Genomic DNA, 22,532 nt, shown 5'->3' on the forward strand with positions numbered 1-22,532 from the left:
AGAAAATGAAGCGATATGAAATAAAAGGACAATAGAGAAACAAAACAAGGAGGTTCTGTATAAACTGCTCAGCCTTCCTGATGGAGAAAGCAGTATCCAGCAGGCAGTGTGCCCAGTGTGCATGTAGCTACGCGACAGAGATCTTTATGGAGTGCTGCATGATAAAGCGTGTGTATGTGTGTGTGTGTGTCTGGAAGGCACTAAATCGTAACAGGAGAAGGACATAGAGGGACAGCGTGTAAGAAAACCTGATGGCTGAAGCTTCAGACACTCTGGAGAGACTGAATAGGGATGCACACCATCTCTCTCATCATTTTTTTGTTTCTGCAGAGGGCCTCCTATTTTTCGGCTGTCAAAGCTGCCTGTCAATGCTGAAAGGTTCCTTCCCCCCGCATTCACGCCATCTATCTCGCAATCTGGCTACATCTCTTGGCCACCCTATACTGATATGCAGGAGAGAGAGGGGGGGGAAGGGCCTGTATTTGCCTCGCTATAGTGAGAATAGAATGCAAACTCAATGGCAGCTGGTCCCCCATTCTCCTTTCCTAAGATGTCAATCAAAAAAAAAAAGAAAGAAGCACTGACAACAAGTGTGAGTGTGGAAGGCCATGCGTGTCAGTGCCACAGTACTACCTTTCTGATAACTGATAAATAAACAAGTACATGTTAAGGAATTATTGGAATTTTTATAGAACATACTTGCTAGTTCTGAACCACAATTTTCAAATAACTTATATTTGCATTTTTAGTCACAGTGGTCAAAACTGTTAGGGAAGTTAAAACTGAATCATCTGCCGAGGTTTAACCAGAAGGGCTTGCATCTCCCTGTTCCTCTTCCATAGGCCCCATCTCTCTGTGCTGACCAGCCTAACATGAGATAGACCCCAGAGCAAAAGAAAGAGGCCCAGAGTGTCTGCCCTGTCCCACTAACCTGGATCTGATAGTAATCCAACACTCCTCTTCCCACAATGTGAAGGGAAACTTGGCACAGCCGTGCTTCCCCTGCCACACAGCGCCGACCTCAAAGCCGATGATCTGATCCAATCAGGTGCTCTTATGCCGCTGGATCCGATTTAAAGGGTGGATGAGCCACTCTGCCAGTCTGGAGGGCCTGTATTCGCCTCGATGTAAATTAACACCGGCAGGTGGGGTGGAGGCAGCCACACATAGCACTCTATGCAAGCACACTGATCCACTACCTTTCTGACATTCCTGCAGTGATGAGGCAAACTTGAATATGGTAGAAAAACTGAAGAAGCTTGTGCAACAAAGGCAGTATCCAGTGGTTCAAAGTATGATGAAAACTACACTTTTGAGTTTGGCTTTCTTTGATGAAACATACAGATCTTTTTTTTTCTTTTCAGCTGCAAGGTCACGAACACAAAGGGAAGGTCTGGTGACAGCCAACTACAGAGCTTCTTCAAGTTTCTTCTTAACAATGTGAATTATTCATTCACAATCCAGGTCCAGGGTGGAACCTGAGCTCGTATGTGGTCCATGAGGGACAGAAACCATATGCTTAGCTGTAGCTGGCTGTCACTGGGTTGTCCTTTGCTTGTGCATAGAGGTGGGGGATAGTCACTGCCTCAGCTCCAGCCAGCGAGCAGGACAACCGCTACAGGCCGGTGTGCCACAATGTCAGGGGATGGGTGTGATTATGTCCAATGTCCATCTATCTCCCTAAACAGGCACTCTAGGGAACTGGAGGGGTGCCAGAAAGGTACTGGCAAAGGCTTAAAATACACATGGCTTAGTCTCAGTATGATGACATATTAAATTGTGCCCTACATTGCTAAACTGGGCTCAGAATTGCTAATCAGTAGCAGCCTCAAACGCTAGGCATGTTAAGATTCATTCAGTGGATTGAGGAATAAATTAAAATTCCTGCAATTGTAACAAAAAAAAATAAGACTAGAATAAAGACTTTCCAGAGAATGAAGTTTGTCAGTCTCTATGTACTGATTGTCGTCAGTCTACATCTTTATGTCTTGACAACCACACATTCATTGACTCAAGCCTAAGATGCAGGGTGTCATAAGTTAGAGTAGTCAGATGCTGTATTTCTAGCAGTACTCAATCTGAGAGCTTTAGAACTACATGTGAATATCAACTTTATTTATAGAAATGTAATGCTTCAAAATGTCCTGTAGGTTAACTATATTCATCTCCAGGCCTGTCACCTAAAAATAGAGCATAATTTTAATGCAAACCTGGAGTGCATGCAAATGAAGATTACCACACAAGGGATATTTAATATAGTCAGTTATTTCAAGTCCAAGAATATCTTAACAGCCAACAGAGTATGATAATCAGGACAACTTGAATATAGAGCCAGGGCAAACTACTGACATATGAGAATTTAAAATATATATACGATATATATGTACTGTGTGTCACACATAAGTTAGTATATACTAAGTATGAGGTCCTACTAATCCCTGAGGTGTAATACTGCCCCCTAGTGGGAAACAAGAAATAGTCTCATAAGTACATTCAGTGTTAAAAAAAAAAAGAATTAAGAAATAAACAGCAAATACAAAGTGATTTATTTTCTCTAGTTTTATTAATAATAGTACAGATACATCAAGACACCCGTCTGATATTACTGTGGGGTAAAACGGAGTCTTAATAAAAGCCTTCTTCAGTTTACAGTACAAGGGAAATAGTTTACATTGAAATACAAGTTACAGCAGCCAAAAAAAAATGAGTACACAACACATCACAGCATACTCTAAGTGCACTGATGCAACAGATCTGATGTAGTAGTCCTACTGCTACTCGTCAAATTAGTTTATCCCAAAAAATTCTACAAGCAGATGAGATTAATCTATCTGCAGAAACTTCCCAACCAATTAACTCATTCTGTTTTCAGACATAAACTAATATTAAGTTGTTCTAGTGCACATGGACAGAGCACATTTATTCATCCAGGTATTGCAAAATTCACTATAACCAGGAGGGAGTTTAGGATTTATGAATCACACTGAAATGAAAATACATGTTATTAGGGAACTGTTTGTATATTTTTAGCCTGGTGGAAAAACATCCTATATTGTGCAAACTGTCACTTTCGTTCCTCTCCAAGGTTTCAGGCCGGCACTGACCAAACAGTCAATGTTTGAGCATATGGGCATTACCAGAGAGCAAGCTGTTGTGTCAAACCCATTCAGAAGGAAGCAGCAGAGCTTCTGCATATCATGTGCTTGTTGTTTTTATATTTTGGTATGTCTTCCAGTTCTGCTATAAGTGATAATTTACCATCAAGCAACTGTTGCTCACACTTTGGGCTCGGCTCATTATAATATAGTAACTGGTCCTACTAAAACATTGTGTCAGTGCCAGGAAGAATAGCTACACTCAAAAAAGTAATGAAACCTTGAAAGTTACTTAACCATTCTTTTTTCATTTATTATCTAGTGTTAATACGTTTAAATGTGCTGGCCTAAAACCCTGTCCCTGCACACAGCATGGTGACATCTGACATATATATTACTAATAAACTGTAACCCAATCCTAAAGTTATTTGGTATTATTTGGTAAAAGGCACATGCAGAATCTGTGATGATAACACATACCATCTGAATATGTTGTACATATTGTTTAAGATCATTTATCAGTGAGGTTTGAGGCCAGTGTGAGATGATGCAGTATGCGTGACTCTAATGAGTGGGTAGAAGCTTCTGTTGCTTTTTAGCTATATTACCCTCAAAGTTCCAGAGCAAAACCAAAAAAGCAAACCATGTTAAAGCTAATCAATTTTTGTGGTCTAAAAATAATTTTTTTGCCAAAACTAATACTAAGGTGCATAATAGTTGTCAAAATTTTTCCAATGCTGAACAAATGATACAAAAATGCCATACAACAACTTATTTCCCATTAATAAAGCCCACCCAAAATAAATAAACAAAAAACATGATGCAACAAGATGGCATTTTGTCAGATCTGCAGTATGGATGTGATTTTACTGGTTTATAACAAAAGCTCTGTATACCTGGCCAATGCTGAGCAACCAATGGAAAGACATCTCTAAAGAGAAGAGGCAGAGTTACTGTGCAGTCTGTGGCTAAATACCACCATGGGTTCCAAGATTAGATAGAGACTAAAGTTTCTGTGCTCTCATGTACAGACAAATGTTTAAAGCACTATTTAAAAACATTTCATATACAGAAGACCATCATGCACAATATATTCTGATCCACCAATAACAAACTACTACTATTTATAAGATGATTCTGACCCCCTTTGCAGGCAAAGTCTGCAAAAGTAAGAATTGTGTTCTTTTCTCTCATTGAAAATCAAACCATCACTAGTGTACAAGTGTCTCGCTTTTACAAACACACACACACGCACCCACAGCAGATCTCTCTGTTAAATTCAACAAAAATCAGTGGCATCTGATTAAGAAAATGGGATAAAGTAAGAACAATAAAATCTACCCAAAGTTCTGTACAGTACCTTGCCAGATAATTATCAAAGTTTAATCACTTTAGACAGGAGTGAAACTGCAACAAAAGCCTGTTGTCAGTTACCTTGCATTGCACATTCAATAAACAAAACAACCCCCCCCCCCCCCCCAAAAAAAAATTTCATTTTAATGTTTGTAAAAAATTAGGGGGTTCATTTTTATTAATTTACATATATTTAGTATAATGATTTTTGTTATGTTGTACAATAGTCAATCAATTTTCAGCATAAAACCCACTGCAATAAAGCATGACTTCACAAGGTGTTTCAGTCAGGTTAAAGTGAGAATTAAAATTTTACAAATGAAATTCAGATATGAAAAAGTGACTTTATATTATATAAAGTCATTAGACATTATATACATTACTGTTTGTGCAGAGAAGATGGGGGGGGGAAATAATAATAATAATATTTTGTACACTCTGCCCATATAAAAAATACACCCTTTTCTGAAATATATTCAAAATGGCTTGGTTTGTGGTTCTAGAATGAGAGCACACGCCAAGGCCATATCACAAACAATAACTTGCTCATTCCCAACAATTTGCACTGAAAAAGATGACAAGTCTTTTGCTCACTACGATATCATTTTAGCAACTTTCTTCCTCTCCTCTTATCCTGTCCCTCACCGTGTGAAGCACCAAAAGGCCTCAGATACCACAAAAGCCTTTGTCCCCTTGATGAGTCAACATCAACACCAATCTGATTTTCAGGGGCCATTTGAGACAAAAAGATTTGATTGTACACTTGTAATAGTTGTTAGCCTCTATCCACAGCATGGCCTGTTAATTGGCCTGGTTCAGAAGAGCAGTTCAAACAAAAGGACCTCATTGTCAAAAGATTATCAAATTATTCGATCTTTAAATCCATAAGATTAAAAAAAGCCTGCTCCTGCTCTATTTGTGCATAAAAGTAAAAGGACTACATCGGGCAGACAATCAGCACAGACTAGAGTTCGTGCTCAAAACCAGGGTAGCTTTCCCTCGATATACGGCTAAAAATCACAAAACAGTATTCTGTTGTCAAATGGGGAAAAAAAAAAAGCTATAAGAGTATGAGAACAGTAGGAGACCAGACTGGACAGAAGCAAGGCTCTTGGTTGTATGATTGTTTGGTGTGAAACATATTGCACACAGGAGGCAAAGAACAGAGCTGACTGTGCAGTCCAGACAGGTTGGCACCGCGTGTACAGTGAGAAAGAAGTGGCATGACGAGAGCCATGCTACTACTCCCCGTCCCCAACTTGTACCTTCCCACTGGTCCTGAGCCTCACCACTGAGCGACGGTCCCATCCTCTTACTTACCCTGGAAGTTGCTGAGCTCCATGTCATCCTTGCGCCGTCTCTGCTGGGCAAAGAGTGAACTGAACGGGTACAGCTTGGCTTTGGCCGGGTATCTCTGGCCGGCAATGTCCACCTCATAGTCACCACGGTTGATGAAATCAGGTGTGATAACGGTGGGGTTTTGGCCTGCGGTGGCCGGGCTGACAAATCCCAGGCACACGTGGCGCTCCAGGGTGTAGCTGTAGGCGCTGCTGGTGGTGACGCCCACAAGCTGGCCGTTGCGGTAGATGGGCTCCCCCCACCAGGGCCACAGGTCCAGTTCGGCGTCGTGATCCTCCAGGACCAGCATGACGAAGCGGCGCGTGATTCCCTCCTGACGCTGCTGCATCAGGGCCTGCCTGCCCAGGAAATCTGTGCCCTGAGAGAGACAAAGGAAGAGAGAAAGGGAGAGAGGGAGGGAGAGAGAAGCAGTAGAATGAGCATGGCAGAGCTTAAATGAATTAAACAGGAAAAAATACACAAAACATCTGGATAAGTTCACACTCATGTAATTTCTGAAACCTACTAAGAATGATGATCTCAGAACCCATTTTGTCACGTCTAGCAGGATGAAAAATGAGCGCAATTACCTTGTCAAATTTAACACGGAACTCACGGCCACATTCAAGCGGCGTAGTAAAGGAGTCCAAGTCCTGGCCCCAAAAGGCAAAGAACTTCTCGATACGCAGACTGCGTAGGGCATAGTAGCCTGCGTTACGGATGCCATATTTCTGGCCCACAGACATCACCTCATTATACACGTGCAGTGCATACTGGAAAAACAGAGTAAATTACAAAATATTAGAATTAGAACGGCCAATAAGAACAGGACGTACTAATGCAGCAAAAGTAGTTGCGGCTCACCTCTATAGGGATGTAGAGCATGAAGCCTGGCTCACCAGTGTGGGTCATGCTCATCACTCTGATCCCGTTGGCATAGCCCACACTCATTTCCTGTAGTGACCATGAAATCTTTCAGAAATATACAATGCCAGCATACCCTTTTTCATGAGGGACAGAAACCATATGCTTAGCTGTAGCTGGCTGTCACTGGGTTGTCCTTTGCTTGTGCATAGAGGTGGGGGATAGTCACTGCCTCAGCTCCAGCCAGCGAGCAGGACAACCGCTACAGGCCGGTGTGCCACAATGTCAGGGGATGGGTGTGATTATGTCCAATGTCCATCTATCTCCCTAAACAGGCACTCTAGGGAACTGGAGGGGTGCCAGAAAGGTACTGGCAAAGGCTTAAAATACACATGGCTTAGTCTCAGTATGATGACATATTAAATTGTGCCCTACATTGCTAAACTGGGCTCAGAATTGCTAGCATACCCTTTTTCATCTACCTAACACCATGCCCATCTCGACACTGAAAACGTCCACGTTTGCCATTATATTAGCAGTAAGTAAACTTACCAACACAATGTCTGCCACTGACCTTACAGAACAGAGTGGGGAAGTGCTCTGGAGTCATTGAGACGTAGGAGAGTTCTGACAGCACATCCATTGCCCGAGGGCCGATCAGATTAAGAGCTGTAAAGCGTGAAGTATCAGGAAAAAAAAACTTCTAAGTATTTTCTTGCAGCACACGGAACTGAACTAGAACACATATATGGTCATGTTCATGCAAAGCACTTAGCACAGCTTAACACAAAGTACAAAGAAGAATTTAAAAATGAAAACATAAAACAGTGAAAGCTTCCTATTTCAACATCTGAATGTGGAAATGCCAGTATGCTAATTTCTTGAGTGCTTGGGCGCCTCTCACCGGTGTACTTCCAGCTGACATCTTCTAGATGGAGCTGTGGATCACTGGGCATATACCTCTTGATCCAAGACCAGCAGTGCACTTGTTGATCCGTAGGAGAGATGATGAAGAAACTAGGAGGTAATCCAACAAGAAACCACATACATCATACAGATATATCACCCCATGTAATGTAAAGACATTTGAAGAATTTAACTATATGCTTGCCTTAACAATTGCAGCATACTGGTCCCATTTTAATTGACTCAGACCATGTTATTAACGCTGATTTAAAAACCACAGTGTATGCTGATGTGGAAACTAGGCAATGAAAATAAATCTCATTTTGATGTAATTAAATGTTGCACCACTGCACATGGATTACTGGAATTGAAACAGTAACTCTGCAGAACTCTATAAACACAGTAAGACAAAACACATTTTAAGCTAGTTTAGATAGCCTCCATAGCTGACTCGAGTTATCTTTATCCAGCAAAAACAGGTGAGACATCTTTTTCTTTCATTGGATCCAGCGTAACTGCCAAGTACATTCTGAGCTGGATTATCTCCTATTGTAGTGGACAAAACATCTTGAGTTCTATCCGGGCATGCATCCAGTGAGATATACTGTGGTATGGGGGTGGGGGGGAGAGAGTTATACTTTTCAGGGAAAAAGGAATCCAAAAAAGGAATCTAATCCCAAAGACCTTTTGAACAGCTGTGTTTAGCACCATTCAAATTATTGTTAATAACAACTTTCTTTGTTGAAACATAACTGGACAACTGCCATCTTAAAATCACATACAACTGCACAAACGCAGCCTATTATTTCATACTCTTTCCTTGCATAATGAAGACTGAAAAATGAAGACTTTCGCCTCTCCTAAGACAGAAACTCTACCGCGCCAAATACATCATCATGTGAGGAGTTGCTAGTATACTCCTTGACCACCTGTTTTTGCTGAGCCGCACCACGCTGCAGTCGTTCTCATAGCCGCCCCTCTCGTTCAGCATCCCCGTGTGGACAATGTGCCCTACAGGAACATCCAGGTCATTGGCACACAGCCTTTGGAGAAGCTCTAGGGCTTGGTCTCCAGTTGACTTATAGGGAGACAAGCAAAGAAAAAAGAACAGGGAGTCAACAATAAAGCTTCATTTATCTTCTTCTCGTTCCTATAATTCCTATTTTAATAGGAATTATAATTTTTGCAGATTTCAAAAACCACCATTTTACATTTACTCCAAATGTTGACATGGTTGATGGACCTATGTGGCTAACTAACAAATGATAGAAGCCCATCTCACTAGAGACCTTTTTCATAGCTAAATACAAGCCCAAATATTCACACACTTGCCACAAGTTAGATAATTAAAGGAATATTTCAATTAAATCTCTGCCTTCCACATTTGTACCATGTGGCTGATTACCAGTTGATAAAAAAATAAATAAATATTGTTGCCTGGAAACACACCTATAATAAATGCCTAAGAACAGTTGATGAACTCTCAATACGTTTGAAAAAAGTGACGTAATATGACTTTAAAACCATCAATCAATGTGACATATGAGAGAATGCCTTACTAAAACTGTTCTTATGCAGTTTAACACTAAAGCATCACAATAAAATGCAGTTCCTTCTGGAAAAGTTAATGATATAAATCTTAATTCACAAATTCCTTAAAGCATTCTGCAAAAATATGTTTTGCATAAATATTTTGTGACTGCTCCAACAACTGTCTGTAGGATTACTTTATATATTTAGAAAGCATGTAGAAAACATGTAGTCTCTAGTAATCCTTGATGGGACAGATGCAGTAGATAGAATAGGTTGAAAACTATTTCCCTCAAGCAAACATGTTTTTTTAAAAACATATGGAAGTACTTTTATGCCAAAAGTGTTAAACCAAAATTGCAATCTACAAAAAAATTATTTGGTATCAAAATCTATAGACATAGTAAATAAGAAATACCAATAACAAGAATTACAAATCAATCTTGTTTTCTTAAAAATATAGAGCCATGATGATTCATACATGTTCTTTGGGATTGGAGGATTGGTGGCATTTTCCATCTGCTCAGGATACTTGGCTACAATTACAGGAAGATTTAGATCTTACACACACTGTTTAAATGCAGACTGGCAAGGTTTTTTTTGTTTTTTTGCCATGGCATGCATCCAGGCCCTAGTCTTAGAGGTGACCATCTATCCATGCACTGAATTAACAGTCATCAGTGCAGAAGACTTAAGGTTATTGCTTTCTTATGCCTTTTTGCATTTCGATGACAGACTACAATATGGGCTTTTTAAAACAAGGTAACCAAAGGCAGTTTTACACTGTTATTTTTCCATTCTCCCTGTATTTTGTAGCAAAGTAAGGTTTTTAGGAGGTTTAATGGTGCTTCCATTGATTCAGATGGATGTTTCAGGTCTCACGAGTCCAATCACATCAAGATCCTAGAGCTGCCACACCATATCAAGAGGTCCAGCTTCAGGCTTTTCAGGCTTTTCACACAACACCTGCACCTGTTTTTGTTTTTTTTCCTTTTTCATTTCATTACTTTGTTTTTGTTTTGTAAAATTTGTAACATTATTGTATACTTGTGTCCAAACATGCATGTCTGTATAAATGGTGCAGTTGGTTTTATGCATAACCATGTGATGCCATAGATATTTACCATGGCTCAAAGCATCACATACTCCTCACCAAACAAGATAACTTAGAAACAATAAACTGGATTTAATTTTTACATTTTTGGAACCCTAATACATCTGTGAAGTTTCTTAGAAAAACTTCTAACCAATTATCTTTCCCTTTCTTTCTCTCAGGTTCCACTGTCCTTCAAGCAGGACTCAAATCAGCTTTTAATTTGGTCATAACCAGTACCATCATTAACATTCATGTGCTGTCAACTGTGACAAAGGATGGACAAAATCACCATCCCTGCTGTAATGATCGATATCATCAACATTTTGTTATCAGTGGCAACATCATTACTGGTGCCATCATCCTTATCATGATCCTAACTCATTAACTAATATCTCATTAATATCTGTGGTCTGTGAGTAGCTGTTTGTGTAAAGGGAGAACATAGCCGCTTTATGCAACGTACACGTACAAAGTACACGTGATCATATCTTTAACAAATCTGGTGTCCATGCTAAGACACAAATATCATACTGATTTTTAATTTTGACTTTTATGTAAAGTAAGAACTTGATCGAAACTGATACTGGACAGTGCCGAAACTACTCATTTAATAATCTCTGCAACATTCTGAGAGCTTTTCTTCTACAATACTCTAATTTCTATAGCATGTTTTAAGTTGGATGGATATCCTACAATATCATTTTAAAAGGATTCTAGCATTCAAATTCTAAAAACTACTGAAGTATCCTAAATATTTAAAATTACAACTTTTGAGTTATTCTGAATTTTCATTATGAATGCATATTTTTTGGTCAAGCAGTTGATTAGTCAGTCATGAGTAATACACAGAATAATTCAAAGTGGACCCATTTCTTTAATCTAATCAGTATTCATGAATCATTATGAAAAAATTAGAATTATTCATTTTATCACATATTGTGGCTGTAAATGGTATAATATACACCTGTCTTATTCCTTTCTAAAAATGCAAGCTCTACTCATAAAATGCTTTAAACCTGAGTTTAAGGTAAGAATTTAACAGTTTAAAAGTAAGAATTACAAAAACAAAGGCAAGAAAAAAAGAAATAACAAAGCAAAGTGTCAAAATGGTTGCATAAAACTGAGTAAAAGTTGATTGCAAAGACTAGTAATGGGAGTATTTTTTTTTTTTAATTTTGACTTAATCCTTATTATTTGTATTTACATCGATTTTAAGATTTTGATACCTCTTATTTAATTGCAAATTTTGTAAATTTGTGACAAAATATCCACAGGGATATTTTGTATAATACATATTTAAGGACGAACACGATTCCAGTTATATAATTGGTTACGCAACACTATTTGACTGCATTACCAATTAATGCAGTGAAATGAATGGCAAGTTCAAAAAGATCAGCAGTAAAAAATAAATAAATAAAATAAAACATTATAAAAAAAAAAAAAGTAAATCCAGAAAAAGAGGGAACCAACCCAACAGAAGCACTCACTGTGAGCTCAAACTTGGTGAAGGAGGACATGTCAATCACACACACTGCCTCCTTACAGCACTTCACCTCTGCTCCAACAATGTCAAACCAGTCTGGCTTGTAGAAGGTTTTACTCTGGTCCAAGGCCAGCAAGTCTGTGTAACAGGAATGTTTTGAAGGCAGAGTAGACGCATCATCACCGAAAAAGAACTCAAACTGATAAAGGGCACGGTGCAACACTTTCTTCAAATGCTACATGGAGTCAATAGGATTACACTAGGTCACAGAAAAGGAAACAGAATTAATGGGAATAATTATTCTCAAAATTTCTTTTAACTAAAAACTAAGCATGATACAAGAAGACACAAAGTGAAAACTCAACAAATCACACGATGACCTATTAAAATCAAAACAACCTCTCACCCTTTCCAGCAGGGACAAAATATTTGGCACGCTCAAAGCCATGCTTCTCCATCCAGCGTGCACCCTGAGTGTCCAGCCGGTCGTACAGGGGGCTCGTGCGAAGCTGCCTGCCTGTCTGGAAGTCCCATCTTGGAACCTTTAACTCATACAGGAGTGCTAAAGCCAGCACAAAAGGGGAAATTGAGTAAGACGAAGAAAATGCTTAGTACACAGTAGACAGGCCTTAGATAAGCAACTAACTGCCAGTTGATGCAACCCTGACGCAACACACACACACACACAGTGTTGATAGATGAGACAATGGAAACATGAGGCAATATAAACATGAATTAGTTTTGCGCTCAGCACTGTTCTAGTTTTCCTTATACAAATTAAGCCAATAGTTCACTCAAAAACATGACATATGTGCAATAATAAGCTATTAACTGCTGTAGGTTGAGCACTGCTTTTACAGATTTTCAAACGGAAAGCAGTGCCAAAACATGAGACCAGACCTGTATGACTTATTCAGGAGAATGCTTTGTATAAATGAGTAAAGAAAAAAGTAACTGAGTCAGCTTCTGCCATCACTAGCGTTTTCTATTAACTCTTCTTAAGAGACATCATTAGAACTTGTTCAGGACTTACGCATGACCTCCATGACCCGATGGCGTAAAAAGGTACGGCTGCTCTGCAGGTTGCCAAAGCGCTTGATGTCCAGAGGCCAAACGTTAGCAGTTGGATATCCATACGTCATCCATTCAGCCAAGTACCTAAGCACAACAGGTCGGAAAAGGTAAAGAAACAGTCAAAAATCGGAAGAGACACCAGAAAATACAGTCAGCTCCAAACTGGCTCTGCTTGGTCCTTACTTGCCAGCTCCCCCTGCGAAGGACAGGCCAGAGGAGTTCATGCCTGCCAGGACAAAGTAACCATGCACGCCTGGGGTCTCACCCATGAGACAGCGCATGTCTGGAGTGAAGGACTCGGGACAGTTCACCAGCTGGTGGATCTCACAGGAGTCCAGGCTTGGCATCCTTCGGAGCAGGGCATTTAGCATGGGCTCTGAAGCACACAGCCAAATGAGAGAGGGGACAAGTAGTCTGAACTAAAAGTGTTTAAAAGCAGACAGCAAATATCAGAACGTGACATCTTAACCATGCTGCAAGATATCTTAGCACAAAAATGTATCAAAACTGTATTTGAAGTATTAAATAGCTGAAGGTTAAAGACAGAAACAATATTTTTCCTCACTTTTAAAATATACAGCAACCCACCAACTTTTTAAAGTACTAAGAGTCTTACCTTACCTTAAACAAGCTATACTTTTACAAATCAGACATTATTCACATTTATACAGCATGTGGTAAAAGCCTTTAAAAATAATAACATACATAACAGTGTCAAGATCCTATTAATGCTATGAGAAATTATTTAATATTTGGCGAACTATAATTCTTATTTCTAACACATCGCATCGATAAATGTTTTATGCTACATTAAACAGGTGACAGCAAATAGTCTGCAACATTATGATATAAGGATGAATGCAAGGCTGTGTCAAATGATCACAGGTGAATAAAATCTGATTCCATGCTTATTAATGTATTCTTTTTTGCCAATGTTTTTGAAGCCTTATCCAAAAGACAACTCTGAAAAGATAAAAGCACAGCAAAGTGTTTTACAATACAAAGACCCTGAAATGCTTTTTAAAAATAGACTTTGGGTTGCAAAGCTACACTCACCAAAATGGTCCCAGTCCTCTTGCATGTTCTGGATCTCTAGCTGATTGCGGCCCTCAGTGAAGATGGGCTTGGGGTTCTTTTCAAAACCTCCCGACAGTATGCCACCCTGCCAAGCCCGTACATAGATCCTCCCATCCATATCCATCACCACTAAATACAGTCACAATTCTGCATTCAGTCTAACTTCCTGACTGCTCAGTCGCAGGCTAAAGCAACTTCATTATACAACTGACAACAACTGACTCCATTTTAACTTTTAAGAATATCTGAGCATAAGAACTATAAAGATAATATCGTGAATAATCATACATTTATTTTTTGCTACTTTTGTCATGCTTTTTGAGGCCTGGGACTGTATGGTGTTTGGGACATCACCTGGTGTGTTGGGGTGAAGAGGTTGATGATGAGGTTTGGTCAGGAGGTAGAAGTGCTCACAGCCATGCAGAGGCACAGACACCTTCACTTCACTACTCTGGCCAAGCTCATATGCCCACTACAAGACCAGCAAACAACAACAATGATCACCACCAGTGGCTAAGTGAAAGTAAGTACTCCCAGGGGCTTACTTAGGTATGTAAGCCTAAGGAATGATGTTCACATGATGATCAAATCTGAATAAATTTCTAAATTAATTTAGTAAGTCTAACACACTCTTTTTGTGAATACCCATAGTTTCATCTCGTTTTCATTTCAAAATCACAATATTACAGTGACCTGAACCCAAAAGGTTACATTTATAGTAAATTTCTTAATGTGATTCTCCCTGCATTAAAAAAAAAACAGCACAAATTTAAAGAAAGCACAAAATGACAACAGAATTTACTAAGGGTACTGTGTGTTACAGTATTTCTCAACCAACCAACCTGTCCAGCGCAGTTGACAAAGTACTCGCACTCAATAGGGCCTCGGTCGGTCTCCACACCTGTGACATGGCCCTTCTCCATGAGAACATGGTTCACACTGGTTCTTTCATGGATTTGAACTCCTGTGAAGTATTAACATGCTCATGAGGAGACAGAATGCAAAAAGACAATGAAGTGGGATATTTTTAGATTTAAATACTCTGCCACTCCCAAAGGTAGGTCAGTAATCTCACCGTGTCGCGCAGCAGCCACAGCAAGTGCATGATTGATGTCCGGTGGTGATGCCATAGCATCTCCTGGGAGATGAAGAGCACCCACCAAGTCATGAATGTTCACCAAGGGATGAAGCTTTACAACTTCTTTGGGTTTAATGACATTACAGGCGATTCCCAAGACCCTGTAAGACAACAGGAAAAACATTGGGATGGAGCACCTCTCTGATTATTAGGCACAATTAATGAAAAAACGGGTTAGGTGATCAGCCATAATATTAAAAGCGCCTGCCTAATATGGTGTACATCCTCCTTGTACCACCAAAACATCTCTAACCGGTGGAGGTATGGACTCCACAAGACCTCTGAAAGTGTCCTGTGGCTCCAAGATACTAGCAACAGATGCTTTAACTCCTGCAAATTACAAGTTGGATCCAACTTGGCTTTCCAAGACATCAATAAGAGAGATCTTGGGAATTTGTAGTCCAAGCTAACACCTTGAACTCTTGTTCCATACTCCTCAATCCATTCCTGAATACCTTTTGCTGGTTGGCAATGAAAGATGCTATTGCCATTAGGAAATATCATTGGCATGAAGGGGTGTATTTGGTCTGCCAAAATGTTTAGGTAGGGTGTACATGTCGAGATAACATCCACATGAATGCCAGGATGCAAGATTTCCCAGCAAAACATTGCCCAGCGCATGACAATGCCTCAGTCACCTTCCCTTCTTCCCATAATGCCTCCTGGTGCCATCTTGAGTGCTGCAAACGCACCCAGCCATCCACGTAATGTAAAAGAAAACATGATTTGTGAAATGATGCCACTTTCTTCCACGGCTCCATGGTACAGTTCTGATGCCCATGTGCCCACTTTTGGCATTGGACAGGGGTCAGCAAGGGGACTGTGACCATTCTGTGGCTACATAAGCCACAGCCTTTCCTATGGGAATGGACTACACAGGCTAGCCTTCACTCCCCACCCACATCAGTGAGCCTTATGTGCACATGATCATGTTTCCAATTCACTATTTGTCCTTCCTTGGACCAATTCTGATAGGTATTACCCAATATATATTGGGAACACCTGACAACACCTGCCATTTTGGAATTGCTTTGACCCAGTTATCTAGCCATCACAATCGGGCCCTTGTCAAAAGTGTTTAGATCCTTATGCTTGCCCATTTTGCCTGCTTCCAACAAATCAACTTCAAGGACTGACTGCACTTGCTGCACAATATATCCCACTTCTTGAATGTGCCATTGTCAGTGTCTGCAATGTTGTGGCTGAAGTATCATCAAACACACTAGTCTGAACACAGGAGTAGGCTTGTCATGATAACAGAATTTTGACTACAATATCCATACCATCTGTAGTATCTAATTCAGTATTGCTGTTGGCTGGCCAATTTCATCAGCGGTGTGGGCAAAATACGCCCACACTTGACTCCTTGAGCCAGTTTTTCCCACAAGTCTCAGACGTGAGAGAGAATGTCTTTCGTTTTTAGCATAGCCATGCTACCTAGCTAACTAGGTTACTGCATTCCATACAGTCTATGCTCCTTTCTCACTGCTCAAGACAGCAGGCTTGCGTGTGTCGCCCAGCCGAGTCAAATTAACATGCGCAATTTGATTTGCATATCAAGAATACTGACTCAGTTCCTCGGGCTATATTCAGTACTGAAAGCCTTGAATGTTACAGAATCTTTTTGCTACACTGTAGTATTGAAAAAGCACTTGTGCAACTCCATACAGGAGACATCAGTCATATGCCCTAGTTAGAGAAAGAAAAAACAAAAACAAGAAAAAAAGCTTTCAGGTCAGCACAATGGCCAAGAAACTTTCTTGTCGATGTTTAATCAACTTAAGTAACACATGAACATAATACAATCAGAATTTGATTTAAAGCTTGTTGCACTTTTGAAATTCTTGATCAACCCAGTGATAGGCCTAACACTTCATAAAGGCTCCCTATGAAAGTTGGGCAAAATGAGGAAAAATGTGCAATTATGATGTTTCTGACCAATATTACGAGTTAAAGTTAAACTCAGTGGTGTATCCATGGCCCACATAGTATCAAACAACTCAGACTTTTACTATAGACTAGTATAACTATTGTGATTCCAAAAAGTAAATGATGGAGAAATAAATCACTTTATTAACCCAGAGAGAAATGCACTGGTTATGGAAAAGTGTCAATAAGAAGCATTCAGGAAAGGTGTTAAAAAATGTTTTAAAAAGGTGCAAAGGCAACAAAAGATGAAAACAATGGATGTTCAGCAACGTGATCACAGCATGCACAATAAGTTATACCATGTAACTTGCGTATAGCAGTAGTGCATACAACAGAATACATCCACATGCAAAAGTGTAACTGATGTCCAATAAGATAAGAATGGGGTCAATCCACAGTAATGTCCGGTCACAATAAACTGTTGAGAAGAACAACTTCCTCTACAATTCTGGATATAGTACTTAGAAAGCAATAAAAATGTCAAGAATCTTGACAAAATTATTAATAATGTGCAGTCAGTACTGCAGCTTTTGTGACTTGCATTCTTTCTAAATTGCAATTGTTAGGATTAAGGTTTAAAGGAAGCAGATAAGATCAGTTATTCATCGGCAGAAAGAAAGAACACTGTAGCTTCTGCTACAGCAAGCATACTGCAGCAGAACAGGGTCAGGCCAAGGTTCTTTAGAACATAAAGCCATCTTACCTAAGCCTGGATGCCAAGCGCTTCAGAGACAGGAATCTATCCTGGTTCTGAGCCAAACACAGCGAGCCAGTCCTAACAAAAGCTAGAGGATGAACACACCACAAGCAAAGTCACCCTTGTGTCCTGCATTCTCCAGTAGCCAAGATTTTTTTTTTCTTTGTAATTGTTCGAAACTTGTAAATCTGCAGTTGTCACACCTGTTTTGACTCCTGTCTCCTCTTCCAAACGCTCATAGAGTGCATTAGAGTAGTCTGCCATTTGGCTCTCAATAGAAATAGGTTTGGCAACACTTATAATTCCAGCACACAAACGTGTTGTGCCAGCTCCAAGCCTGTAACAGATAGAGCCATACAGCATATAAAAATACTACTGCTAGCCTGTGCTTCATTGTAAAGGTTAAGAGGTTACCCAAGTCACTAAAAGATGTCATATTTAGCAAGGATACTAACTCCCAGCTGGAAAGAGTATTCTGAGTAAACATTTTGCATGCCATTGTACAATGCACAGTACATGTTGAATACTCACCTGCCCTGCTCTAGGAGCACTATCTCTGTCCATCCCAACTTTGCAAGATGATAGGCCACTGATGTTCCAACAATGCCTCCACCACAGATCACTACTCGGGCTTGACTGGGGAGGGGTACAGGCTGGGTGTCCTGAGCTGTGGCTAACAACCGGACCGAGCCCCAGGGGCCCTGACGGTCCAGCCTGTGTCCACAGCACCTAGCATCCCTTAGAAGACGAAGCAGCAGGCCAGGGGACAGAGCTCTGGAGCTCCACACACAGCCACGCATGGCTCTTCCACCTTTAAATAAACCCATATAGTTATCAAAATAAACATAAAAAGCAGACAGCAAAAACATATATGTGTAATATATAAAACAGGCAAGCTGACGCATTCTGCAAAAGAAATCAGGAGAGAAAAAATAAATTGTGCCATTATCTCATACAACCTTTGGTTTTAGAGACTGAGACATGCCAAACTGGACTAAGTTCCCATACTCCAAAAGATAGCTACAATTAGTCCACAAATCGAATCTGTCCTATCCAAGTTGACAGTGTCAGCGGTTGTCTTCCCTTAACAATCTCTCTTCTTATTTTCAGTCAATCCACAGGAAACTCCTCATTTAGACATGACTGATTAAGGTTGTAAAGAAATATAAAGTGTCCACTGTGAAAAGTTGAGATTTTCAAACTTAAATGATGCATGATTGAGAATTCCAGGAAGCATCTATGAGTGTAGGCTGAAAAATTGCCTGATCAAATTGGTGATCCGTAGGGAGGAGGGGGGTCTTTGCACACTAGCAGAAAGATTTCACTCTCAAACAAGCTTAACTTCACAACTCTTGCATACTTTTAGTAATGTAGACTAAAATAACGTTACACATGTAGGGTGACTTAAAATGGTCTGTTGGCTTGTCTACTTTGACGGTCAATCAAGTCGTCCATGGTTTGACTAAGCTGTGTAATATATCGAAAACAATGAATTGAGCAATGGTAAACATTTTCACTGTCTAACATGCATAGCTAGTTAATTCCGAAAAAGGTTTTATTAGCTAGCTGGGTAGTTTGAAACAGCCATACTAGCCAGCTAATTAGTCAACATGTATCTAAACCATAATTCCAGCGGCCGGCAAGCCCAAGATATTGTACCTCATAGCTAGCTCCCTTCTGGAGATAGAGAATGTTTAAACGTAGTCAAGTTACCTACAGACCACTTCTCATTAATCAAAATGTAAGCGTTACTTCCATAATTCAGCTAACCTAACTAGCTAATTTGGGTAGCTAGATAGCGTTAACGTTAACAGTATTCCTAAGCTTAGAAAATACTGAGACCAGTTAGCTAACCTAGCCAGCTAGTGTTACGGTACTTAAAACCGAATCAGTATCGTCAGTTGCGTTGAATTGAGGCCAAAGTCAGCCGTTCAACTTACCTGATCCAAGTTAGCTACCCAGTCCAACTCGTTAGGTTAACCTACTTTTCGGGTAGTCTTGACTGTTAACCTTTTACTTGAAACTAGCTAGGTTAGCTAGCTAGATGACACACCAAGGATTCACACTTTTACCCAGTGGTAAAGCCAAATTTTAACTTGCGTTATCCTAGCTAGTTACTTAACCCTAATGTTGGCTACATAATGTTATCCGGTTAGATAGCTAGTTTGCTTGCTTTGTGATTAATTTTGCGTGCGTTGCTAGTAAATGGTGGTGGGCATTATGACCGTTCTTCGTTTTCCGACAGACATCCGTCGCTATTACACTAAAGCAGGTTTCTGCGTAATTTCTATGGTCACTTGCTAAAGCGCTGAAGTGAATCCTAGTGCCATACGGAGCGTCTATCTTGGAGTAGTTGGGGGAACGTTAGCTAGAGGTTCAATGGTCTGTGTCTGACTTTTTGCAAGTAAAACAAATGTTTGAATTTAATCGCACAGAATTATTAATTGGGGGGTAATTCGTCCCGTCCCTTTAACACCACTTATCATCACAGTTTCAGTTGCGTTATTCTAATGTTTAGCAAATGTTGCCATCAGCATTAGTTACTCATGGTGAATATTACAATAGTAAACATTGTACTTAACCTTAAAAAAACAAAACAATGGTAAATAGTGGTTGGCTTGGTGATAAACTAACTCGCACTGTCTAGAACACAGGATTTTTCATGCTGCATATTAAAACGTTTTGTTTTCTTTATCATAGTTACATAGTTACACTTAAAGAAATGCTAACTATTCCAATGTCAGTAACTCTCTTTGATTTTCAGTACTTATGGTTTTTAAAAAATCCCTTATGATTAGCTATGAACCAAATGCATTAATGCAAAATAAAACTGTTGGCATATTTGTAAGAAATGATGCCATTAGAATAAATCGAATTAATCAGAATCTGGAAACATACCCAACATGAAAGATAAGAAAATATATTTTTGACAGATGATGCATCTTTTGGAATTTAAAAGTATACTCGAGATCTCCACGGAAAATAATCTGTTTTCATTGTATTTCATTGTATTGACGCATTGCCTTTTAAAAGGTGGGTTACTGTCTGTTCTATCTACTTCTCACCTGTAGGGAGCGCTATATGTACGTGGGATTGCAAGTAGCCTACTTAATCTGCGTTGGACAAAAAAAATGAAAAACTAAAACATATTTAATATTTATTTTTAGTTTAGTTTTCTAATTTAATACCAAAAGTTTTTAATTTATTTTTGTTTTTCTAAAACCTGGATGGTTTCATTTGGTTGAATGACTTATTTGAAAATTAATTTTTCATGCCATGCCACTTTATGGTGTGTTTCACCCTGGAAAGGCCAGGTTTAACGTGAGAGGTGTTTCAGAATTGCCTCTACGCTGATGTGATTCTTGAGATAATTTTGCAACATTTCTCGCTCATTAGCTGATATCTTAAGGACAACAGTTTAGAAATGTGAATCAGTCTGTATAATGTTTACAGAAGAACATGAATCAATATACCTTAAAGACCCAGGGAGCATATTATAAATTATTTAAATGTTTGTATAATACTAAACTAGACTGTTATGTTAAGCATTCAACACATTTTCCATAAAAACAACAACAAAACCACTGCTCAAAAACTAACCAAATTGGTGCATCAGTTCAGGTAGCTAAGATGTCTGCAAAAGGGGGAGAAATCAGACCTGCAGAGCAGAAGTGCAGAACTCTCGCAAATAGTTTGCTTAAACTCTATACAGTACAAGTATGACAAGTATGAAATTCTGTCAAAAATAAATTTTGTATTTGTGTAAATTGTCTTCATAGGACATACTTTGTATATGAACATTATGTTCCCAAAAAAGCAAGATTAACAGAAAATTAACCTAACTAAAAACACAGCTGTAGGTTCCCTGAGTTTTTAAGTTAATATCCTGATATCCATGTGGAGATGTAAGAAGAAATGCCAGTAAAAAACATTATATACTACTGTATTTTGTTTTCACTCTATCATAGTAAATATTAGTTACCTGGTGGATGTGTACCTTGGCCTTTAAATGTCATTGATTTTCTTACCCTATCCCTTGTTCTAGGGTGCCAGCTAACAAGCATTCACTGCAGTAATTATGAACTCATGAGTCACAAGTCACAGCAGGGAGACTAATTAGATCAACTTTAAGCTCCAATCCAAAACCACTGCATCTGCTAAGTCCAGTTTCCTTATTACTTCAGTATCCAAAAAAATGCTGCATTTACTGTGCACTGATAGCTGGAGATAATAGTTGGTGATAACATGATAATGATTCAGAAATTCTTGCTAGGTGCTGGACATGAAAGCTTGTATTATGTCTGTTGGAGTATGATGCGATGATACTCAGTTCTGTCTGGTCCTGGTTTGACAAGGCAAACTGCACATGTGTTTTGAAGAAGCTGATTTTTATGGTAAGTCAAACAGGCATCCTAAGCAAAACAAATCTTATTCCAAGCAGCTCAAATCACATTACCCAATATTGTCAGCAAGTCACATTGGAACACAAATTTAGAGGGAATTAGGACATGTTGAAGTAAATAAGTAAAATTTACAGTGAATACACATTTGAAAAGATGAAGGCAAAATATCTGAAGTATTTAACAGCAGCTTTATTCAACATGGAGAAGCAGACCATGCAGCTGCTGAATCTTTGATCACAGTGGTTTTGTTAGTTTGTTTTACTGTTTTATTGTTGTATTCAGTCCTGGTACTGAGGAAGTACTCCTTGGCACTCCTGGCCCTCCGACAGCCCAAGTTTTACTTGGTGAAAATTCTAATTAGTCTTTGAGGCTGAGAAAAAGATACATGTTTGATGCTGTAACCATCCCTCAGTTACCCCAGGTACACTTGGCAAATTCACTCTTATCACCTGCTAAAGTGATCTTAGCAAAACACAGCTTAGTGTGAGAAGACTGTGAAAAGTATGAATGACAGGCATATGATAAACAAATATGCAGGATAAAAAT

At 39.3% G+C, this 22,532-nt stretch overlaps 1 protein-coding gene across 3 annotated transcripts; it reads right to left on the reverse strand.

The window, feature by feature from the left end:
* Window positions 1-2,544: 2,544 nt before the first annotated feature.
* On the reverse strand, window positions 2,545-19,917 carry pdpr (pyruvate dehydrogenase phosphatase regulatory subunit). 3 transcript variants are annotated; one of them, XM_026999518.3, is made up of 18 exons: window positions 19,524-19,917; window positions 18,115-18,394; window positions 17,787-17,920; window positions 17,590-17,671; window positions 14,895-15,058; window positions 14,662-14,783; window positions 14,174-14,291; window positions 13,799-13,948; window positions 12,926-13,118; window positions 12,702-12,826; window positions 12,075-12,230; window positions 11,673-11,806; window positions 8,486-8,634; window positions 7,555-7,667; window positions 7,225-7,319; window positions 6,651-6,740; window positions 6,377-6,559; window positions 2,545-6,165 (listed from the first exon to the last, which is right to left on the reverse strand). In XM_026999518.3, exons 2-18 carry the CDS (start codon window positions 18,381-18,383, stop codon window positions 5,761-5,763), a joined length of 2,682 nt encoding a protein of 893 aa, XP_026855319.1. In that variant the 5' UTR covers window positions 18,384-18,394; window positions 19,524-19,917; the 3' UTR covers window positions 2,545-5,760. The 3 variants fall into 3 exon arrangements, with proteins under 3 accessions (XP_026855319.1, XP_081571877.1, XP_081571878.1); XM_081715751.1 differs by lacking the exon at window positions 19,524-19,917 and adding an exon at window positions 18,543-19,488; XM_081715752.1 differs by lacking the exons at window positions 13,799-13,948; window positions 14,174-14,291; window positions 14,662-14,783; ... (3 more) ...; window positions 18,115-18,394; window positions 19,524-19,917 and having other exon boundaries at window positions 13,008-13,119.
* Between the last annotated feature and the right edge of the window lie 2,615 nt (window positions 19,918-22,532).

The sequence above is a fragment of the Electrophorus electricus genome, chromosome 6 (assembly GCF_041902795.1).
Source record: "Electrophorus electricus isolate QZ-2024a chromosome 6, ASM4190279v1, whole genome shotgun sequence".
NCBI lineage: Eukaryota > Metazoa > Chordata > Actinopteri > Gymnotiformes > Gymnotidae > Electrophorus > Electrophorus electricus.

Excerpts from the sequence above, each read along its gene's own strand:
- pdpr (XM_026999518.3), bottom strand. The coding sequence starts at position 18,383 with ATGCGTGGCTGTGTGTGGAGCTCCAGAGCTCTGTCCCCTGGCCTGCTG. Across the intron at positions 17,672-17,786 it reads GGAGACAGGAGTCAAAACAG|CTTTTGTTAGGACTGGCTCG; the intron begins GTGTGACAACTG and ends TTCATCCTCTAG. Across the intron at positions 13,949-14,173 it reads TCTTCACCCCAACACACCAG|TGGTGATGGATATGGATGGG; the intron begins GTGATGTCCCAA and ends GACTGTATTTAG.